The sequence below is a fragment of the Cervus elaphus genome, chromosome 30, assembly GCF_910594005.1.
Source record: "Cervus elaphus chromosome 30, mCerEla1.1, whole genome shotgun sequence".
Lineage (NCBI taxonomy): Eukaryota > Metazoa > Chordata > Mammalia > Artiodactyla > Cervidae > Cervus > Cervus elaphus.
Genome location: NC_057844.1, coordinates 23416414 through 23438986, shown reverse-complemented (window position 1 = coordinate 23438986; position 22573 = coordinate 23416414). Strand labels below are relative to the sequence as shown.

The 22573-nt window shown below is 42.3% G+C and overlaps 1 protein-coding gene across 3 annotated transcripts in view; it reads right to left on the bottom strand.

Moving 5' to 3' along the window:
- Window positions 1-22573, bottom strand: part of LHFPL6 (LHFPL tetraspan subfamily member 6) — a 222877-nt gene that overhangs the window by 136518 nt on the left and 63786 nt on the right. For 2 of the 3 annotated variants that reach the window (XM_043892369.1, XM_043892371.1), the window contains exon 3: window positions 4361-4488. The exons of the other annotated variant lie outside the window; for it this stretch is intronic. In XM_043892369.1, coding sequence (XP_043748304.1) covers window positions 4361-4488 — 128 coding nt within the window. The remainder of the gene's footprint in view (window positions 1-4360; window positions 4489-22573) is intronic. 3 annotated transcript variants of the gene reach the window in all.

Genomic DNA, 22573 nt, shown 5'->3' with positions numbered 1-22573 from the left:
CAGGCATTTAGTTCGAACATGAAAGGACGGTACCCTGTTCTCCTACCCCAAATTGTCTGTGCTCTCCACAGTCATACCTGTTGGTGGAAGGGAAGGATGGAAAACAGTTGAACTCAATCACCTTCCGGGCCAAAAAAGAAAACAGACATTCAGAAACAGACACTGTAGATCAAACAGGGACAAGTCCAGTTTCCAAGTCCATTCACTGAACATTGGCTCAGGACCTTGTAATACATTTTATTAACAGAAAAACACATCTGGAGTCAATGGATTTGTTCATATTTCAGGTTGTCAGGCTCCCATGACTTTTACTATCAATCCCCAGTTTACCACCTCTTCTACTCTGACCTTTGATTTCATTTCATAGGATCCAGGGAATTTGGTCAACCAGTTATGGAATTTCTCTTATCATTTGCTTTATGATAATAATACCTTTCATGTATACTTTAATCACAGTTGTCAAAGCATTCATTGAGTGCTCATAACATTGCAGTGACAAGCATAGAAAGAAATGATGCCCATTTTAGACTGAAAAGACAAGAGTTGTGGCCCCATGTTGAGAATGAACACATTTCCCTCCAACAACCATACTGGGATTTGTTTATAAGTATATGGTCATTCCATGACTCAAACCTTACAGCTTGCTTTGGGTTTGGCATGCTCAGTCATGTCTGACTCTTTGCGACCCCATGGACTGTGTAGCCGGCCAGGCTCCTCTGTCCATGGTATTTCCCAAGCAAGAATACTGGAGTGGGTTGCCATTTCCTCCCTGGGGGATCTTCCTGACCCAGGGATCAAACCCTTGTCTTCTGCGTCTCCTGCATTGGCAAGCAGATTCCTTACCACTGATCCATCTGGGTCTTACTACCTGTCAAAACCTGCTGGGCATCAAATTAATATTGATTATGTGCCTATGAAGTGCCAGACACTAAGCTTGGGCTGGGGAGATGAAGAACTTGGGATATAACTCAAGGATTTGTTGTATAAATAATCCCCAATTTATGCTATTGTCCAGACAAGGTTGGCACCAGCAGTGTGAAGGAAAGAGTTCAGCCTTCAGGAACCTACATGACCTGGAGTTGAAATTCTGGCTCAACTGCTTACCAATCACGTGAACTTGGGAGTTATTTTACCTTTCTGAGCTTCAGTTTCTTCACCCAAAGCCAATGAAAACAATCTCTCAGCGCAAACATACAGGGAAAATGAGATAATAGATTTAAAGCGTCTGGCACAAGATAGGTATTCAATTAAAAGTAACCCTATGGAAAGGGAAGATGAGAGGAAGAGGAAGATAAACATGCAGAACTCAGCCAACTCCATCTCTTGATACCTTGATGAGTCCAGTGTTACGAGATGGGATACAACAGATCCTAAAGAAGACTCGTTCAAAGCCCAGCACTTCAAAACCACACACATGCAGTCACGTTTATACCTCCCAAATGCAGAGAAGGACCAGAGGCTTGATACCCCTCCTGCACACAAGACGAGTAACTCAGCAGCCTGCGTGCTAAGTCGCTTCAGTCGTATCCGACTCTTTCCAACCCCATGGACTGTAGCCTGCCAGGCTCTTCTGTCCAGGAGACTCTCCAGGCAAGAGTCCTGGAGTGGGTTACAGAGCTACAAAGAAGTGTGCAGCAGACTGGGTAGAGTAACTGCAGGAAGGCAAGCAATCTGTCATCAGTGAAAAGGCTAACGACATCCCATTTTAGAAAACATTGGCCCAGCTGGCCACTTCGGAGATCCAGAGGTCACTCCTGCCCTAAGTGTTTCCAGTGTCCAGCCGGGTATGAGGCACTAGTCCTGACTTTCCAGGAAACCCCACGCACAGCATGATGCCCAGAGTCCAGGACCACAGCCCTGGCAGCATCACTGTGGTGCAGGTTGCAGGTGGCCGCGTGAAACCTCTGTACTACCCGAAATCCTAACCCACCTCAATCCAAAATGCAGAAGCCCATCTCAAATCTAACTCCTGGCTAAAAAAACTGTGGAGCCAGAAAAAGAAAATTGAGCAATTAGACTTCAGTAGGGAATCTGGACTTAGTGATAGACCATTTCATTCATCATCCTGGGCAAGTAAACTGCTTTCCAAAGCTACCAACGGGCTTTCAGCCAAACCCCCACTTACTGCAGTCTCCGCAAGAGGCAGACCAGGGCATGATGTCAGGTTTTATGGTAATGCCAAGCAAAAGTAAGATAGGAAATTGGGTGATCACTAAACCACGGGGTCTAGTTACTGGCACGGACTGTGAAAGCTTTGGGAGGGGAAGGTCAAGGTGAAAGAGGTCTCAAAGAGCTGATTTTATTCTTGATTCATGGGCTCTATGTCACTAATGTCACACGATGGAGGGAGAGAAATGAAAGATGAACTCTCTTATTTATAGGATCTCTACCCAACGTCCAGTAGGAATTTCATGTCATCCCTTGAGATGCTCTCATACTACAGAGGCATGTGGGACCAAGAAGAGCAAAGTGTGCATTTTTAAAATATGTGGTTTAATTTTACCAGCATAATCTATGCCTCTTTTGCAACAAGTTCTTTTCTTACTTTTTTACAGTTGTGGGAAAAATCAATTTGGAACAAATGAATTTGTACTACTTGTATAGGAGTCCATCAGTGATAAGTCTTCCTGCTTTGTTTCGTATTTAATCTTCTGGTATTATGACAGCAATCCCAAAGATGGGGGGAGACGCGCATAGCTGTCTTTTCTCCACTTCCTTTAAAGTGTTAAGCATACCAGAGATGACGTTAATGGCCTTATCTGATTTGATTTGAGTAGCAATCTTTTAAAATTAATAACTCTGATGTCAGCTTCCCTGTCATGTTGCCAAGTTTAATTCCCACTTCTGCCACGATTAACACTCTAATGAAGACACTGTCTGATTTTAGCACTAGTACACCCTTACAGAGCATCACTCTGCTCAGCTACAAAGCTTCTGTAGTGAATCATGATAAATCAACCCCAGTGAGGGTCCTTATCAGTTGCAAGACTAAAAACCACTAAACATTTCTATTTCTCTCTAAATCTGGATTGCCCCATGATGTATTTAACATTAAATCATCACTTTCATTTCCAAATGTTTCACTCTGTTTTAGGGGATTCTCCCTAAACCATTCCACAAAAGGTAAGTGATTTGGTTTCTGTTGAAGACCTAGAGGATAAGTGGCTTTCCCAAGAGAGGAGTTCTACAATGTCCAATCAAGAATTAATTGCGTCCATCAAACCCCGTCTCTGCCTCTACAATCTGAAATGAGTGAATAAAGATGTGGTATATAAACACAATGGAATATTACTTGGCTATAAAAAATAACAAAATAATGTCAATTGCAGCAATGTGGATGGACCTAGAGATTATCATACTCAGTGAAGTAAGTCAGACAGAAAGACAAACATCATATGATATCACTTGTAGGTGGAGTCTAAAAATAATGATATAAATGAACATATTGACAAGACAGAAATAGATTCATAGACATAGTAAACAATTCATGGTTACCAAAGGGGAAAGTGAAAGTGTGAGTCACTCAGTCATGTCCGACTCTTTGTGACCCCATGGACTGTAGCCTGCCAGGCTCCTCTGTCCATGGAATTTTCCAGGCAGGAATATTGGAGTGGGGTGCCATTTCCTTCTCCAGGGGATATTCCAGACCCACGGATTGAACCCAGGTCTCCCGCATTGCAGGCACTTTACCATCTGAACCACCAGGGAAGCAGGGAGGGGATGAATTAGGAGTCTTTCCTTTTCCTCCCGTGCAGCATGAGCAAAAACAAAGGTGCTTATCTCACAGATAAGGGTTAAAAGTGGAGTGCTTCTCCCATACTCGGCATACAGTAGGTGCACAGTAAATGCTGTTATTCCTACTGGTGCTGTTATTGCTGTCAGCAACAGGAAGTCAATGGTCTTCCAATTTCCTGACCAGGATTCTTTTAATTCAGCCACTATATCTCTTATGTGAATATATCTTTCATTATAATGCCAGCCTATACTACTATCCTGTCTCATATCTCATTCTATTTATTCTCTTTTACTACAAGGTTCAAAATTATATTTGATCAGCCCAGAATATTTTCCTTCTGTGACAGAATGTGGTTTTCTCCTTTAGCCTAATTTAGTTAAGACTCAATTTTCACAAAGTCTGCATTAGAGCCAGGAAAACACTTGGTTTGAAATAGCCCCACTTCCTTTCCCCCTGACAATTAGTAACGATTTTCCTACAAAATATATTGAGGTTTCCCATAGGGTCCATCTCAGTTGAATGGAATTCTCAACCGTATCACCACCATGGAAGATGACTTTTGGTGACATTTCACAAAAACAAGAGGAAAATAAGATCCACTGTTCCCTGCTCTCTTTCATTTACCCCATGAAGTGTGCAGGCCAGGAGCTTCCTCTTCACGCGGTCATGGAGTTTCAGAAGAGGCATCCACCACGTATTCAAAACTTGACAAGGGGCTGGCCCACAGAGAGCCAGGGCAGAGAAGCAGGATGCTAAGGAAAATAGGAGCCAGGAGTCAAGCAATTAACATTTTTTTTCATGCTTCACTGTAATTAGCCAGATCAAAGGGGACCTGGGCTTACAGAATTCATCAGCTCTGTGCCTCTCTGAGGACAGTTAGCAAATAGTCCTGTAAACTTTCAGTATGGCTAATTGTCCACAGGCAGACTTTGTTTTCTTGTAAATCACTCCTTTGTGAATCCTTGACCAGTTATTCACATCCTGGAGTGCTGTACTTGAGAACAGTTGCAGGACACATGTAGTTCCCGTGTCCTGGGTATCTCTTGTGTGTTGCAGGTGGCCCAAGAACACCCCAAACCCACTCTGCAAGGTAGGCACTCGGGTTCCAAGTTCTGTGACTGTTGCCTCATTGTTAGGCAGTGGTAGGAACCGAACTCAAATCTTTCCAAAAGCCTGTGATTTGCAAAGGTCCCTGATCATTAAAGAATCCTCTGTGCTGCTTATTAAAAATACACTTTTTAAGTCAGGCGATCTGGAGTGAGGCTAAGAAATAGGATCTTTAAAAAGTTCCAAGTGATTCCTATTTTCCCTCGAGTTGGGTAAGCCAGCTGCATCTATGGGACTTTCTATTTACGCCCAAGAAATTGAAAACAGAAACTCCATTTTGCAGGAGTCTTACGGATTTCATGACTTGTCAGTCTCTTCCAGTCTTTTCTTCAGAGACTCAGAGTAATAAACTCATTTCTATCGTAATCCATATCCATGTCAACCCTCTGTCCAGAACCCTGAGTGGTTTCCAATTTCACTCAGCATCATGGCCAGAATCCTTACAATGGCCTGACAGGGCTCCATGATCTCACTCTTACCTTTGGGACACCCTTGCTCTTTCACTCATTCATTTCTAGACACACAGCCCCTTGCCGTCCCAGAAGCGCTCCAGTTCCCAACCTGGACCTCCATTTGAGCCGTTGCCTCTTCCTAGAACATCCTTCCCTGAGAGATCCCTCACCTCCTGTAAGTCTCCACTCAAACACCAGCTCCATAAAGTCTGCCCTGATCATCCTATATAATGTTCAACCATTCTCGACTCCTGTAACTCCTAATCCCCTGTACTAACTGCCACTTGTCAGGAAGATCTCCTAGAGAAGGAAATGGCAACCCACTCCAGTATTCGTGCCTGGGAAACCCCATGGACAGAGGAGTCTGGCTGGCTATAGTCCATGGGGTCGCTAAAGAGTTGGACACAATTGAGCGACTAAACAACAATAACATATACATACCTCACATACTTACTCTAAGGCAGGAGTCCCCAATCTCCGGGATCTAATGTTTGGTTATCTGAAGTGGAGCTGATGTAATAATAATAATAGAAATAAAGTGCACAATAAATATAATGCCCTTGAATCATCTCAAAACCTCCCCGGTCTGTGGAACAATTATCTTCTGTGAAACAGGTCCCCTGGTGTCAAAAAGGTTGAGCGCCGTTGCACTAAGGCATATGTATACATATACCTTCTAATATGCCATGTAATAAGATACTGTGTACTTTATGCATTAGGCTTACTGTTTACTTGCTACAGAATAAACTCCACAATATCAGAAACCTTTGTCTACTGAGATAGGCCAAGCACCTAGAACAGTGCCTGGTATGCAGTAGGTGCCCAATAAACACATGTTAAGCTAATGAATATAACTGAACCAAGATTTCATACAACAATACTATACTACCCCTTACTATGTCAATGGACTCGGATACAGTCCATCCAATTCTCTTCTAAATCATCTCATTAAAGTATTGGCTGCAACTTATTAGTTGGTCACCCAACAGTTTGAAAAACACTGACATAATTAAAATCCTGTTGCTTCTTTGCCAACAACTTGCTGGGTGCCTATTTAAGTCATCAGACCAATTTCTCACAAAGCGTCATTTAACCAGTCACATACAAAGAGCTCCCTACAAAGGGTAATCACTATAAGTGGTGATAGAAAATGGGCAAATGAGAAAGATGATAAAATAATCAGATTAGAGGTTTTGGCATATAATCACATGTTCAGCAAAATGCTAACTCAGCTTTGAAGGTGTAAAGTTGTAATAAATATGAATATTCAGGCAATAAACATGACTATAGTAAGCAATGCATCAGTGAGTCATCCGGAAGAATAGTAACCTGTCTCAAATTGTATTAATTTAGTTACAGCAAAGTAAGGTTTTAAAACATTCAGTTTAATCATCATGTTTGGTGAATTTTCCTTTCAAAACTATTAAGAGGAAAGGACTGGTTTTAAGTCAGATGAATCATTTCAGAGAACACGATCAGTAGGTCCTATATTATCACCAATGACCAATTATTTGTAGTTATATTAATATTTTAAGGGGTCTTAAATATTCTTTAATCTTAGTTTGGCTTCACATTTCACAATTTATGCTATAAGCATGCCCCATTAGTTTGCCAGGACGGCCATACAAAGTATCACAGACTGGGTAGCTCAAACAAGAGAAATTTATTTTCTTGTGACTCTGGAAGCTAAAAGCCCAAGGTCAAGGAGTTGGCAGGCTTGCTTTCTTTAGCAGACTCCCTTGTTGGCTTGTAGGAAGCTGTCTTCTTTCTGTCTTCATAGCACCTTTCCTGTGTGGGTCTGTGTCCTAATCGCCTCTTCTTAAAAGGACAGTCATCTTGGGTTAAGTCCCACTCTAAAGACCTCATTTCTACTGAATTATTTCTTTAAAAACCCCATCTCCAAACACAGTCACATGCTGAAGTATTGAGGGTAGGGCTTCAACATATGAATTTGGAGGAGACACAACTAAGCCCATAATATCCACATTCTTAAGTTTAATGCCTAAGACATATGCAGGAATAAGCATATCAATTTATACTTTTACCTGCTTCCATATATGCAGCCAAAAGCTAAGATAAAAATATACAATTTCACATTTAGTGCACCTGGCCTCTTTAACATGAATAAAAACAAACTGTCAATAATGATGTCAATGAATAAATTAAAATTGATTTAACTCCAGTTAAGATCTCGAGCTGGTCTCATCAACCCAGGAGAATAAAAGAACTTGCCTTCCTCAAAACTCAGGCTTTCTTCCTAAATACTTCATTTCAGATTGGTCTATACAGACAGGACTATTTCTCCTAAAATCCTAGGTGCCAATTTAAAAGGAACGTCTATCTCAGGCAGGATGAACCAACCACCTCAGGAGGAAATGTGAGGTTAACTGAATGGTTTAAAATCAACCACGTAGAGATGTGATCAGCCTCGAAGCATCCTAGGAATCACGGCTATTTCCACGTTACACAGGGTGGAATCTGAATGGAATACCATTGTCAGTGGAATTCAGAAGAGAACCGGTGTCAGCCTTTTGTCAAGTCAAACCTTGCCAGAAGGCCCCTACGGGTAGGGGATTGTGCCAGATCCTAAAGGAGACGGAGTGAGAAGCTACGGAAAGAAGTGAGTTGTTTTTTTTACTTGGTGGATGAAAGAGAGTGGCGCTATTAGAACTGTCAAAGGACGTGAGGGCTCTCGGGCAGAAGAATTCCACTTATTCTCAGAGGCAGCCAAATACAGTCTGATCAGTTGGTTCAAACCCTGAGAGGCTGACTTTGGCTAAAGGAGAGAAGAACTGTCCAACAGAAGTCATGGGGTCAGTGAGTCCCTCTCCCTGACTATTAAGACTAAGGGTCACGCGTGCCCTGGAGGGATTTGTGTGTCAGGTAGAGAATAAACTTCCTCGGTGCCTTCCAAATCTGAGACTCTTCCATCATGTTCATTCCCCCTAAAGGTTTCCAATGAATGACAATACCTACCTACCTTCATGCACTGTCTAAATAATAATACTTTGTCTACAGCATAAGTAGACAGTATCATCTATTCAAGGTTGTATTGCCTTACTATCAGAAAGGAGTTACTCCACAATTTCCTGCCACATATAAGTGATATCGTATGACATTTGTCTTTGTCTGACATCACTCAGTATGACAATCTGTAGGTTCATCCATGTTGCTCCTCTAAATTTTTTTTTTTTTAAGAGATGATATCATTCACTGGTTGTTATTTTTTGGTGCAACCAGAAAATAGTGGGGTACTGAATATGGGAGATTTTGACTGTCTTGGGTGTCAGCTTAACGTTCAAGTGGCAAAACAAACAAAAATAGAGCTTCATTCTACACCATGCTTCTTAGTCATCTTCATTACAATATAATTTTCTAGGGAACATCGTAAGGGTTTCCAATACTCCTATTCCATGACCAACAGGGCAGTTAATTATGATTCTGGACAAAAACAAAATATAAACAAAAACATGTATGAAAACAGACCTGTTGTTACTACTGCTAATACATTTGCCAGACTTTTAACAAGAAATGAGGATCCGAATGTTCACACAGTGATCAACTTGATCAACTGTGAGAAAGGACCCCAGAGGCACAGGAATGAGGGGAGGAACACGGAACAGAGGGGAGTAAACATCTTCAGTTAAAGTCCACCTGACTTCACACTCTGCTGAGCAGTAGAAACCAAAATCACCTAATTTCTACCCAGCCAGGCTGGGAGGATCATCCACAGTGAGAAACATTTCATGCTCCTCATTTACTTTATTTTATTTTTCGCTTGTCACCCCTAAATTAATCAGGGCCACCACTGTTCAGCAGCTTAATCAACAGAACTCCATCATCTTGTCAGCTCCTTAAGAAGGAAGTTGGGGCGGGGCGGGGGATGGGGGAGCAGTGGAGAAAGCTGGGGTCAGGGAAGGGTGGGCAGAGAAGGAAGGCAGGCGGTGGCTAAGGATTGAAAGAGAGAGGAAGGTGTGAAAAAATAATGTGAGATCTCACATACAATCTAAAGCTGAGGCAGCCATGTAATTATAAAGCTAGCTTTTCTTTCACTTGACAGCAGAAGAAAAGGAGGTGAAGAGAAGCTTTTAAATGAAACATGACATTCCCTTATTAAAGTCTGATTTCGATTTTAAATGGCTTAGAGCTTTGCATCTTTACTTCCCCACTCAAGGAGTCGATGTGTAATAAAAAAAAGAAAGAAAGAAACTGCAATATTTGAGGAGAGCATATGCAGGTTTCTAAACACAGTCTTTTTATCAACCCTTTTAGGTTAATAAAAGCTTTTAATGTTATCCAAGCAGTAGTTGGGCACTGTTTGGTGGGCATAAATGTATTCTGACTTACAGGGAAAATGCATGGGAGGCTTTTGTTTAAAAATAGCATGATGCATAATGTGTGCAATGCATTAAGAATTTATTGCCCGTTTCTGCTTCAATTCCTCTTTACAGGGGACAGTCCACAGAAACCATGCATCCTTACAAGCAGAGCTCGGTGGCCCGCACTGCACTGGAGCACTGCATGCTGGGACCTGCAAACGGCCAACAGGACGGCAGCTGGAGTACATTTTCTGTGCGATGAGAGGTTCAATACGTTTCAGGTTTTATTTTTCATCTCTTAGCAAAAGATGAATACCACTGCTACTTCCTTCCTCCCCACACCGGAAATGAGAAAGGACCCCATGGTCCTCCCTCCCCTCCCTCTCCACATCCTCCACCTGCCTTTTGTCTGCAGGAAAACTTTAGCCAAAGAAAAAGTTTAATCGGAGAAGTGAGAAAATGCAGATGCAAAGGAACACAGTCCAACAAGACCAGATAATCAAGTTCAGTCAAGGACCTTGACTTCCTCCTCAAGGGCTATAGATAACATTCTGAGCCACGTCCTGTGAGCTGTCTGGTAGATACTGAAACCCCCACCAAGTGGAAGAAGTTAACACATGATGACCAGGCTGGAGCCATGATACATGCGGCCATAGCTCTAAGAACCGGCCTCAAGGAATGGGAACAGACTGGCCCTGGAACTGAAGATACTTACAACAATTAAGACACTGGTTAGAGCACTGATGACCAATTTCAAGATGACAGTCAGAGCTGACTGTACTGTTTCTTCATGGAGCCCCTTCTCTCTGATAAAAGCTCTTGTCCATTGGTTGTCAGTGGTGGGCAGCTGGCCTTTAGCCAAGAGTCCAGCTCTCTGCCCCCCTGGTTGCCAGCTTCCAAAATAAAGCAAACTTTCCTTTCCACCAACCTCGCCTCTTTATTGGCTTGAGAGCACCGAGCAGACAGACCCCACTTCTGGTAACATACCCACTTAAGCATCCCCTCCATCTCAAAGGACTCCAGACATTTCTCCCAAAGTAAGAGGAAAATGCCCCAGTGGCTACAGTTTGTATCTGCTTGATAAATACTGTAAATAACAGTCATAATAATGCCTAATATTTATAAGGACATTTTGCATATGGCAAAATATTGTTACACATTATCTACATATGAGGTGGATGTTACTAATTTCATTTTATAGAAAAGAAAACCGAACCTCACAGAATGCAATTCAAAATATATAATATTTGAATATTATCTATATAATATTCAAATGACAGAAAATGCAGTTCACCCACAGAAACAGAGCAAATAAATGACAGTTCCAAGACCCCAACTCAGGTCTCCAGACCCTTTTCTCCCTCCCTCTCTTCACCCTTTTCTATTCCTTTGTCCTTCCTTCCCTTCTCTCCTCTTTTCCTTCCCCTTTTTTTAAACAGCTTTCAAAGTCAAAGTCAAGGTGTTTGTCACTCAGTGAGGTATGACTCTTTGTGATCCCAAGGCCTGTAGTCCCCCAGGCTCCTCTGTCCCTGGGATTCTCCAGGCTAGAATACTGGAGTGGGTTGCCATTCCCTTCTCCAGGGATCAAACCCAGGTCTCCCACATTGCAGGAGGACTCTTTAGCACCTGGGCCACCAGGGAAGCCTATTAACAGCTTTACTGAAGTATAACTGACATAATAAGCTGAACTTACTTGAAGTGTACAATGTGATAAATTTTGATGCGTATATAAAAGTAAAAAAATCACCATAATTAACACAGGTATCCATTATTCCATCAAGTTTCCTCCTGATTTTCTGTAATTCCTCTCCCCCTCCATTTCCCACTCTGCCATCCCAGATAACCCTTAACCTGCTTTCTTTTGCTATAGAATAGTTTGAATTTTTGAGAATTTTATATAAGTGGAATCATACTCTTTTTTTTGTCTGGCTTCTTTCACTTAGCATAATTATTTTTAGATTCATCCAGGCTGTCACATGTATCAAAAAGTCATTCCTTCTTATTGCAGACTAATATCCTAGTGATATTCACTGCTCATAGTGAATAGATCACTAGATCACTAGATCACTGCTCATCCATTCACCTGCTGATGAACACCTGGACTGTGTCTAGGTTGGGGTGATTATAACTACAGATGCCAAGAACATTCATACACAAGTCTTTGTATGAATATATGTTTCATTTCTCTTCGGTAAATTCCTAGGAGTGGAATGGCTGGGTAACATGGTATGTGTCTATTTTACTTCTTTAAGAAGCTGCCAGGACTTCTGGTGGTCAGATGGTTAAGAATCCATCTGCTAATGCAGGGGACATGAGTTTGATCCCTGGTCCGGGAAGATCCCACGTGCCGCGGGCAACTAAGCCTCTGCACCAAACTACTGGGCCCGCGTGCCTAAAGCCCACACTCTGCAGCTAGAGAAGCCACCGCAATGAGATGTCCAAGCAGTGCAATGAAGATCCAGCACAGCCAAAATAAAATAATAATACATAAATACTTTTTTAAAAAAGAAGAAGCTGCCAAGTTGTTTTATGAAGCAGTTGTACAATTTCCTATGGCTGTCAGCAGTGTAAACGTTTTAGTTCATCCACATCCTTACTAACACTGATGGTTGTTGTTTAGTTGCTAACACTAAGAATAGCTAGGGCTTCCCTGGTGGCTCAGAGGGTAAAGTGTCTGCCTGCAATGTGGGAGACCGGGGTTTGATCCCTGGGTTGGGAAGATCCCCTGGAGAAGGAAATGGCAACCCACTCCAGTATTCTTGCCTGGAGAATCCCCATGGACAGAGGAGCCTGGTGGGCTATAGCCTATGGGGTCGCAAAGAGTTGGACACCACTGAGCGACTTCACTTCACTTCAAGTACAGTTAGTCTTTTTAACCATAATCACACTGGAGATCGAAAAACTAGGTAAAAATAGCATCACCTGTTAAAGACAGAGTTCATTCTATCAAGTCATAAATTCTGAGCAGGGTTGGCTTATAAGTAACATTCCTCAAATTTCCTTTATCTTTATCTTCCTCCCCCAGTTACAGTGTTTTCCAGAAGAGCTACTTTCGCCCTGAGGCAAATGGGGTGGAGATGTCTGTAGTAACTATAAGGAGGGCTGCCTTGTCCCTCTCCTGGAGTTGTTGTTCAGTCTCGTTCAGTCGCCAAGTCATGTCTGATTCTTTGCAACCCCAAGGACTGCAGCATGCCAGGCTCCTCTGTCCTCCATTATCTTCCGGAGTTTGCTCCAATTCATGTCCACTGAGTCAGTAATGATATCTAACCATCTCATCCTCTGTCGCCGCCTTCTCTTTTTGCCTTCAATCTTTCCCAGGAGTGAAAGTGAAAGTGAAAGTCGCTCAGTCAGGTACAACTCTTTGCAACCCCATGGACTATACAGTCCATGGAATTCTCCAGGCCAGAACACTGGAGTGGGTAGCCTTTCCCTTCTCCAGGGGATGTTCCCAACCCAGGGATTGAACCCAGGTCTCCCACACCGCAGGTGGACTCTTTACCAGCTGAGCCACAAGGGAGTAGGTCACTAGAAACTGAAAATTAGGAAACAATTGTTTCTTGTGCTGCCCCAGGATTTTATTTTTAGCATTGAGACCCGGGGAATGGTGGGTACATGGGAAACTGTATTTTTTATATAGGTCTGAAATCATTAGATCTAAAATTCTTCACCAAACCCTAAGTTAATCAAGAGTCCATCATGCAACTTTCCAGAAAAAAAAAAGGGAAGGGGGAAAGAATGTGGAAGAAAGTATCAAAATAAAAATTAGTTGCAAATAAGTATTCTTTACAGAAATGGATAACTTTGTTTCCTGAAGAGAAAAGCTAAGTAAAACAAAGCAAAACAAACAGCCAAAGAGAAAAATGGCAACTTGAAATAATGCAGCTTAAACCTGAAATTAAATCACTGTAACTAGCATCTGTGATTATTATTAATATTTTTAAAATATTTGCTCATGAAGTATTTCAAATATACAGAAAGTCGTAGATTAGTATAGTGAACATTTCTGTATCCACATCTGGATTTACCAAACTATAACATTTCATCAAACTTGTCTGCTTCTTAAAATAACACAACATTCTAACAAAGTTGCTCTTGACTAAGAATTTACAAATGAGAATAAACTGCAAAGTATATTTAATATACTTCCTCCCACAGGCAATTTTCCATAGTCTTCAGTAATCAATCATGGCCCTCCTTGCCCCTAACCTTTATTGATTGATTAAAACTAGTTCAAAAAGAAAGGAAATATAGTCACCATCCCTGACAAATGCATAGGAGGAGCAAAGCAGAGGGTTTAACACAGAGACCAGGAAAATTGAACTTTCTAGATCAATTAACTTGACTTTATAAATGAGTACAGAAATTTTGCTTTATGAAAAATGAATACTGTCAAACCACACTATCTTCTTTTCATGAAATATCCACAGCATTTAAAGAAAGGGCAAAGGCTGTTAGGACAATGAAAAACTTTTCTTCTTCTGCATTTTAGTAATATCTTGGACTCAATCACCAATTTAAAGTCTATTTTTCTCTGGAGCAAAGTTTCACTGAAAAGGTATTTGCTATCGATTTTCTGGTGCTCCACAGTAAGATTTTGTGGGCAGTCGGGTATCTGCCTTATGGAACAAAAACACATGCAGAGACGTCCTTGAGAAATGCTTCATAATAACATCGATGCAGGGTCCCTTCCTGCACTTCCCCTTGTAACTTCCTATCTTTCCCTTTGTGCTCCCCATCACTTTTTGGAGCACCTACCTGTAAGACTTCTCTCCCAGCCCAGCTATTGCCTGTGGGTTCTCTGAAAAGTTTCCTTCTCCAGACAAGTGGTTCACAAGCCTCCCCCTGAGACCACCTAGGAAGACCTATAGTCTCTCCGTCCTAAAGTGGGATGAGCGTAATAAGTCAGAAAGAGAAGAACAAATATCATATATTAACGTATATATACATGGAATCTAGAAAGATGGTATAGATGAACCTTTTTGCAGGGCAACAATGGAGACGAAGACATAGAGAACAGACTTGGGGACACAGTGAGAGAAGGAGAGAGTGGGACGAATTGAGAGAGAAGGACTGAAACATACATGTTACCATATGTAAAACAGATAGCTACTGGGAATTTGCTGCATGACTCCAGGAACTCAGCTCGGCGCTCTGTGACTCCTGAGAGAGGTGGGATGGGGTTGGAGGTGAGAGGGAGGTTTAAGATGTTGATGTATGGCAGAAACCAACACAATATTGTAAAGCGATTCTCTCCAATTAAAAACAAACTAATAATAACAACAAAAAAGATACTGAATATAGTCGCCTGTGAGATATATATATATATATATATATATATATATACATATACATATATATTGCAGCCATGAAATTAAAAGATGCTTGCTCCTTGGAAGCAAAGTTATGACCAATCTAGATAGCATATTAAAAAGCAGAGACATTCCTTTGCCAACAAAGGTCCGTCTGGTCAAGGCTATGGTTTTTCCAGTGGTCATGTATGGATGTGAGAGTTGGACTGTGAGGAAAGCTGAGTGCCGAAAAATTGATGCTTTCGAACTATGGTGTTGGAGAAGACTCTTGAGAGTCCCTTGGACTGCAAGGAGATCCAGCCAGTCCATCCTAAAGGAGATCAGTCCTGGGTGTTCACTGGAAGGACTGATGCTGAAGCTGAAACTCCAATACTTTGGCCACCTCATGTGAAGAGTTGACTCACTGGAAAAGACCCTGATGCTGGGAGGGATTGGGGGCAGGAGGAGAAGGGGACGACAGAGGATGAGATGGCTGGATGGCATCACCGACTGGATGGGCATGAGTTTGAGTAAACTCCGGGGGGTTGGTGATGGACAGGGAGGCCTGGCGTGCTGCGATTTATGGGATCACAAAGAGTCGGACACGACTGAGTGACTGAACTGACTGATACATTAACACATTAACTATATATATATATATATATATGTATATATACATATATAGTTGCTTATATATAGTAGTGTGAATCTGTTCATCCCAAACTCCTAATTTATCCCTCCCCTCCAATCTTTCCCCTTTGGAAGCTATAAGTATGTTCTTTTTATGTCTCTGGGTCTACTTTTGTTTTGTAATATACGTTTGTTTGTATCATTTTTTTAGATTCCATATATAAGCAATATCATAAGATATTTATCTTTCTCTGACTTGCTTCACTTAGTATGATAACCTTTGGGTCCATCCAAAGCATTCTCAGCATTCATTTGTTCATTCTTCAAGAAATATTAAGTTCCAAGTGTGTTCCAGAGACTGTGACAGATGCTGGGGAAAGTAACAGGGAATATGCCGGGTGTGGCCCCAGCCCTGTGGAGCTTATAGCTGGATACAGACTCTCACATTCCCCCAGCCCCCAATACGGTTAATAATAAAAGCACAGAACACAGCTACAGAACATTTGTTTCTCTCTCCTGAAGTTTAAGCAATACTCAGTTATCTATGAACACCAGTCTATTCTCATATAAATGTTTCCTTTTAAACTTCCTCAGGTCCATGGCTACCGTCTAGGGTACAAGAAAGCCAGAAAGAATTGTTTAGATCATTGGGTCTCAAACTTTGTTGTGCATTAGAGTCACTTGGAAGCCTCATTAAAACACAGATTGCCAGGCTCTACCCTACAATTGGTGGGGCCCAAGGATTTACCTCTCTAACAAGTTTCCCAGCGATACTGGTGCTGGTGTGGGGACCACACTGTAACAACCACTGGTTTAGATTACCCCGGGATGACCAGTCTCCTTCATAAGAAACTTAGGACACAGGGGATGACTTGCATCATCTCTCACCCGGGGTGATGAGGACTATTACTCTGATTTTACACATGAGGAAGCTGAGGCCAGAGAAAAATCAATGGCTTGTCCAGGAATAGCTGTGTGTCTCCTGACTCATAATGAATGCAAGAGGTCAGATTTCTCTGAGTGAAACTGAACAGGTTTTACAGAGACTAATAACTAGATCCTTATGAAGTATTTGAGGAATTCTGCCCTCTTTCCAACTCTGAAGACCAGTCAAGAAAACTGATGAGCCCATCCTGACCCTACTCTTTTCAACTCGATTCTTGAAATCCAACGATTAATCTTTGTAATCCCTACTCCCGGTCATGACATGCATCTTGACGGGAAGCTGAGTGATGAATGAAGAATGTTTTAGGCTGAAGGTCAGGAGACCCACATTCTGGCCCGGTCTCAGGCACTGAGTATTTAAACTGGTTGAATTAATGTAACTGGGTTCACTTCTTTCATCTGTGAATTGAATAATTGGAAAGATGACTTCTAATGTCCCATCAAGCTCCAGCAAGCACTCTACAATTCTCTCTGACCCCCCTGGTTAGAAATGAGCCAAAAAAAAAAAAGGATAAAAGGAGGGCTGGAGCCACAAGTGACAAAGCTCTCGCAAGCAAGGGTCTCTTCCAAAAGCAAAGAATGAGAGACAACCTCTCTCTGCACCTGTGGATCAGAGGGGCAGTTACTAGTCAGCCCTCCTGAAGTCTGATCAGTCTGCTCCCAGCTTACAGCTCAGAGAGGAAGAGGGGTTCGGCATCAACACTGGCCCCTCGGCACTATGTCCGTACCTGCTCTGAAAAGCAGGTTACTGTGGTGATCCTGTCACAAATGGGGACCACAATAATCAAAGCCGGAAAAGCATGCTACATGCGAAAATAAAATTTACCAAAGAAATGTGAGCCACAAAACCCACCTGTGTAGCTCATTATTATTCAGCCAGGGTTAAGTGAGTGCCAAGGGATGGGTGGATGGAAGGCACACCCCTTATTAACTCAGCAGGGCCCCCAAACCAGCAGCAAAGTGCAGGACTCCAAACGTAAGATGTGTGTCTGCACTTACGGAAAGGAAAGAATTTAATATCCCCAAGGCTGAAGAAGCCAGCCCAGGACACAACTGACTGATGTAAAAAATTTAACTCCAGCCAGCCAAGAACCGAGAGAAAAATTGTGACGTGGTCAAGGACTCCTAATTCCCATATAATAATGCCACATCTTAGAAACAAGCTCAAAGACTGTGTACGAGGAACGTGTTGAGTTTTCAGGGCACTGGCAGGAATAGAGCGGATCAATCAATAACTAGCAAACGGGTCCCAGTCATTCCTTGGAGAGCCTTCTGAGCCGCTGCTGTTGAACTGCACTCATTTGATCCTGATAAGACCCGGATCCCCTTTAAATGGAGTGGCTGCACTTCTGACGGCTCTGCCCACTTGGCCCGCAAAGACTCTGATTCTGTTTTACACCTGGCGGGTTCTCTGACTAAACACTGTCCCTGCCCATGAGCCCCAGTCCCGAAGCATTCCAAGCCAGGGATGATTCCGCCGGCTGCCTTCAAGAAGCGAAGTGAGGCGCAATACAACTCCTGCGCCCACTTCCAGCTTTGCCCACTTTCCCATCAAGGGTCGAGGATTTTTTTCTTCCTGCAGAAAGCTTGAAGCACACAAAAACGATAAATCAGCAGTAGGAAACAAGGTCACAGGATTTACAGCACATGCTCCAAACACGTGCTGAGCCAAATTGGCCTTTAGTCACTCAAATGGACATAAAACGCGCCTGGGCCGACATTTGATTTTCACCATTTGCCCTTATTGCAAGATAAAGGCTGTCGCCTCAGCCTCCCTGGGAATTTCTCTGTGGCTAACAGCTTCCTAAATGCTGGCCTTTGTGCGATAATCATTTTCAGGCATTGCTTTAAATCATCTTTCTCCTTTACTAATTTATCTCTGGCCGACAGCAAAGCTATGTGTGCCGAGGTAGGCGATTGAGTGGCTCACTGATTAGCCCTATATTAGCATCAACAATGCCTTCCCAACCACCCCAAAATGTGCGTGCTGGTGAGGGAAAGTGGGGAGAGACCCAAACTGAAGAAACTGCTAAAATAAAAGGCATTATTAACTGAGCGGGGAAACCAATAATCAAAAACGTCTGCTTTCATTTAAAATAAATAAATAAATTACTCTGGGTATTCCACAGGAGAGACAAAATGGGAGCTTGAATACAGTTTCCGATGAATTCAGACCTCAAAAGTTACATGTAATTACAGTATGCCTTGGCTCTCTATTCACGCTACTCACTTAATAAGTTTAAACTAAATTTCAACCTAGGCATTTTTTTCAAAGCGTTTTGCATACTAGCATATCCTAGAAGGCTCGGGACCCTGCAGGCTAATTATGGGTTCCTATTTTCTAATGCTTCTGGTATAGTCTCCTAGCTGCATTCCTGCAAGCTTCACTTTTGAGATCGCAGCAGACAAAACCCTACAGGGGCAGCCACAAAAATCTAGCAGCTATGCCACACTTGCAGCAGCCTCTAGGAAATGAATGCAAAACATTTCTCTCTTGGCAAAGGCTCCATGCCCCTGAAATGAAGTCATCTATTTGCAGGCCATCCTGCCTTCCATCATGCCAGCCTCAAATACCAGACAGCACATGACTAGCATCCCGCCCCACACAAGCATCCAAGTGGTGAACCTGAGCCTGATTTTGCTGGCGTGCGGGAACAAATCCCTAGAGAGCTGCATGCAAAAGATGATTCTAACTGATCTCTGTACGTTTCTCATTTGCATATAAAAGATAGCCCTTGAACACGCAGGCTTCCCATCAAGTCCCACTGGTGTGGAAGGTCCTTAACACGGCCAGTTCATAAAGAGACCAACCAACAAGGATGCACTGGCGGTCAATGAACAGATTGATGAACGTAGAATGCAGACATCAACGGGGACTTAAAACTCACCTGCGCTGACACTGACATGCTAGATGACCTTGGCCAAGGCACTTGACCTCTGTAAGCCTCAATGAGCTGAACAGTAAAACCAAATGAAACCAAAATCTTGAAGAAAATCAGATGTGGAATTTAATTTACTCAGATGAACTTTCTGGAGTAATTTACGATCCCAAAGGCAACAGTCAAAACAGGAAACCAACTTCAAAAGTACCAACACAGAAGGAAGTTGTATCACTTCAACTGTTCAACTGGTTACACTAAGTCTCTTAAATCAGCCTGTGGGTGTTGTCTTAATGGAAAGCACATGACCTGACTGACAGCAATTTAAATCTTGCACATTGGAAACAGAGTGCGCTGTGTCATTTTAAGGAGAGGAGGACTGTTGTTTTTTTTTTTTAATTCTGATCTCCCTATGTGATCCCAAAATAATACCTTTTCCTAGAAACTGCTTTAAAGAAACCCTTATGGTGTTAAAGAGAAAGTCTTGCCAATTGCTCTATGGATTCAGAAGAATCAAAGACTGCAGACTGATTCTGCAGACTGCAGATTCTGATCTGCACACTGCAGATTCAAAAGAAAAAGTCTGTAGGGGGGTAATGAGAACTTTTACACTTCTAAATTATATAATTAGCTCCTGAGTACCCAAGACTATTTAACATGCACTTTGCTGATTGGAAAGGAAAAAAGATAATGAAGTTCAAAGAGGATAAATGAAGAGACCACTTCTGAAGCCAGTGAATGTTCACGGTATAGGAGGGGGAAGAAAAAAAAGAAAAGAAAACAACAACCCTGTTTGCTTGCTCCAAGCAGTCAAGATTTTCAAGAGGATCAGATGACAAAAATGCTTCTTTGCTCTGATTTTACAAAGAGAGATCTTAGCTCCCTTTTCTTTATTCAAAATCTGAAGTAACATCAAATAATCCAGGTGTCAACTTTTATCACCACGTTGTTGTAGTTCAGTCACTAAGTCCTGTCTGACTCTGTGTGACCTCATGGACTACAGCCCGCCAGGCTCCTCTATCCATGGGCTTCTCCAGGCAAGAATACTGGAGTGGGGTGCCATTTTCCTCCTCCAGGGGATCTTCTTGACCCAGGGATAGAACCCATGTCTCAGGAAGCCTAAATATACATATACATATGTGTATATGTAATATAAATATATATATAAATAACTATAATTTGAAGTTACTGCTCTACTCATTTTTCTTAAAGGGGGGTTCACTTATTCCTTGCCCAGTAAAGTAGTATCCTTTCCTTTGTCCTTCATGTTCTAGAATACAGTGGTCCTTTTCATTGTTCCTCACTGAATACTGTGGCAGAATCCTTCCTCTCACTTTCAAACCCTATATTCCTTGAGCTAAAGACCAAAGGGCAGCAGAATATCCAAATTCACTTAGCTCTCTTTTAAGCACTAAATAAAAAGAGAAGAAATGAAAGCACTTTATAAGGTATCTTTTAGATGACACGGCTCATGTTCTTATTTCACAAGCACTTGTGAGTCACTAGGAAATTTGAGTGCTTTTTTTTTCCTAACATTAAAGTTAGCAATGTGCCAAGAGCAATATTGTTGCTCTATTAATAATAATAATGCAAAAACTTAGAATTCATTTTCCCAGATCCCAAAGTGTTGGAAAACCAACCCACCAGGGCCTGAACAGCTTCTTTTTGGGTAAAAGACAGGGGATCTGAGACAATCTGGTTTCTGCTCCCAGGAGCTGCTCCAAAAAGCTGTGTCTCAGTCTTGTCCTGTTTTGCACCAACTTACCTTTTGAATGTACTGGAGAAGCTCTCTATTTGAAACAGCCCTGAAGAAAAGCCTTCTGAATGATAAAGGATTCTTTTACAATGTATAATTTTTTATTCATTAACTTCTCATTTTCATAGTTTTTCTAAATTTTTCTAAAACTTTCTGACACCTCACACTGGGCCAACCTACATGAAATCTCAGGGCTGGAAAAATCTCTAAAGCCCATGCCTGTCTGGTATTTATTTCAGTCCTTCTACAATTGTATTTCTCAGCTTTAGGATACATCAGAATTACCTGGGGGGCTTTGCAAAAATATAGATGCTCATAGGGGGAGTGGGGAAAGAAAGGGTGGGATGAATTAAGAGAGAACTAGCATTAACATATATACCCTACCATGCATATACACTACCAGGTTCCACGGCTCAGCTCAGCTCCATGCTTATCGTAATGAGCTGGAGGCATGGGATGGGGGCAGGGGTCACAGGAGGGAGGCTCAAGAGGGACGGGAAGTACGCATCCACGCAGCTGATCCATGTTGTTGTAGAGCAGAAACTCACACAGCATTGTAAAGCGATGATCCTCCAATTAAAAATAAATTTTAAAAAATACAGATGCTCAGGAACCCCACCTGACTTAATAACGCAGAATTCCCAGAGATGAGGCCCAAACAGGTGTGTCCACTGATGCTTCCTGAAGACAGGCAATGACGACTAATATCCAGTCCTGGATGGAACACCCAGGGAACCGACAAACCAGCAGAACCAAAGCCTACTTGGCTTCAGCAGGAAAGCAAATTAATAAACCAGGTGGTAAGCAGAGTAGCTGCTGGGAAAATCAGAGCCCAAATATGTGAGAAACTATGAAAAATATGTAAATATTTTAAGACTGGGGTTTATTTCTGATAATATTGCTTCACACTATCCAAACTAGTCACATTTTCCATAATCCTAAAGCTATGTCTACTCACACTAAGAGCGCAGTGGAGTAAGCACTCCACTGTACACACACAGTAGTTACACAAGTGTGTGAGAGCCCCATCCTTCCTCTTGTGTCAGTAAGAGACTGGGCGTCTACAAACCTTAATACCTCAATTTGGGCACGATAGATAAAACAACACATGAAGCACCCTGGATATTAACACAGACAAAAACTGAAACGAGGGGGAACCTGCCCAAAGCAAATATCACTGATATTCAAACCACCACGTTGACGTGTGGTGCCCCCAGAGTGATGCACCAACCACCAGAGAGATTCAGAGGAACGGTCCACGCTAAACAGGCTTCCGAACTTGGTGAAGCACTGGTCTCAGTGGAAAGCGGGATGCATCAGTATCTCCCAAAGTTTCTGACCACCCTCTCTGTCCGGGAGCACATCACCCAGCAGCCTGGTCTTCACAAAGGGTTCATCTGAACCAGCGCCTTCCACCACGTAAAGGGCGAGGTAACATACAGGGACCTACAGTTAGGACAG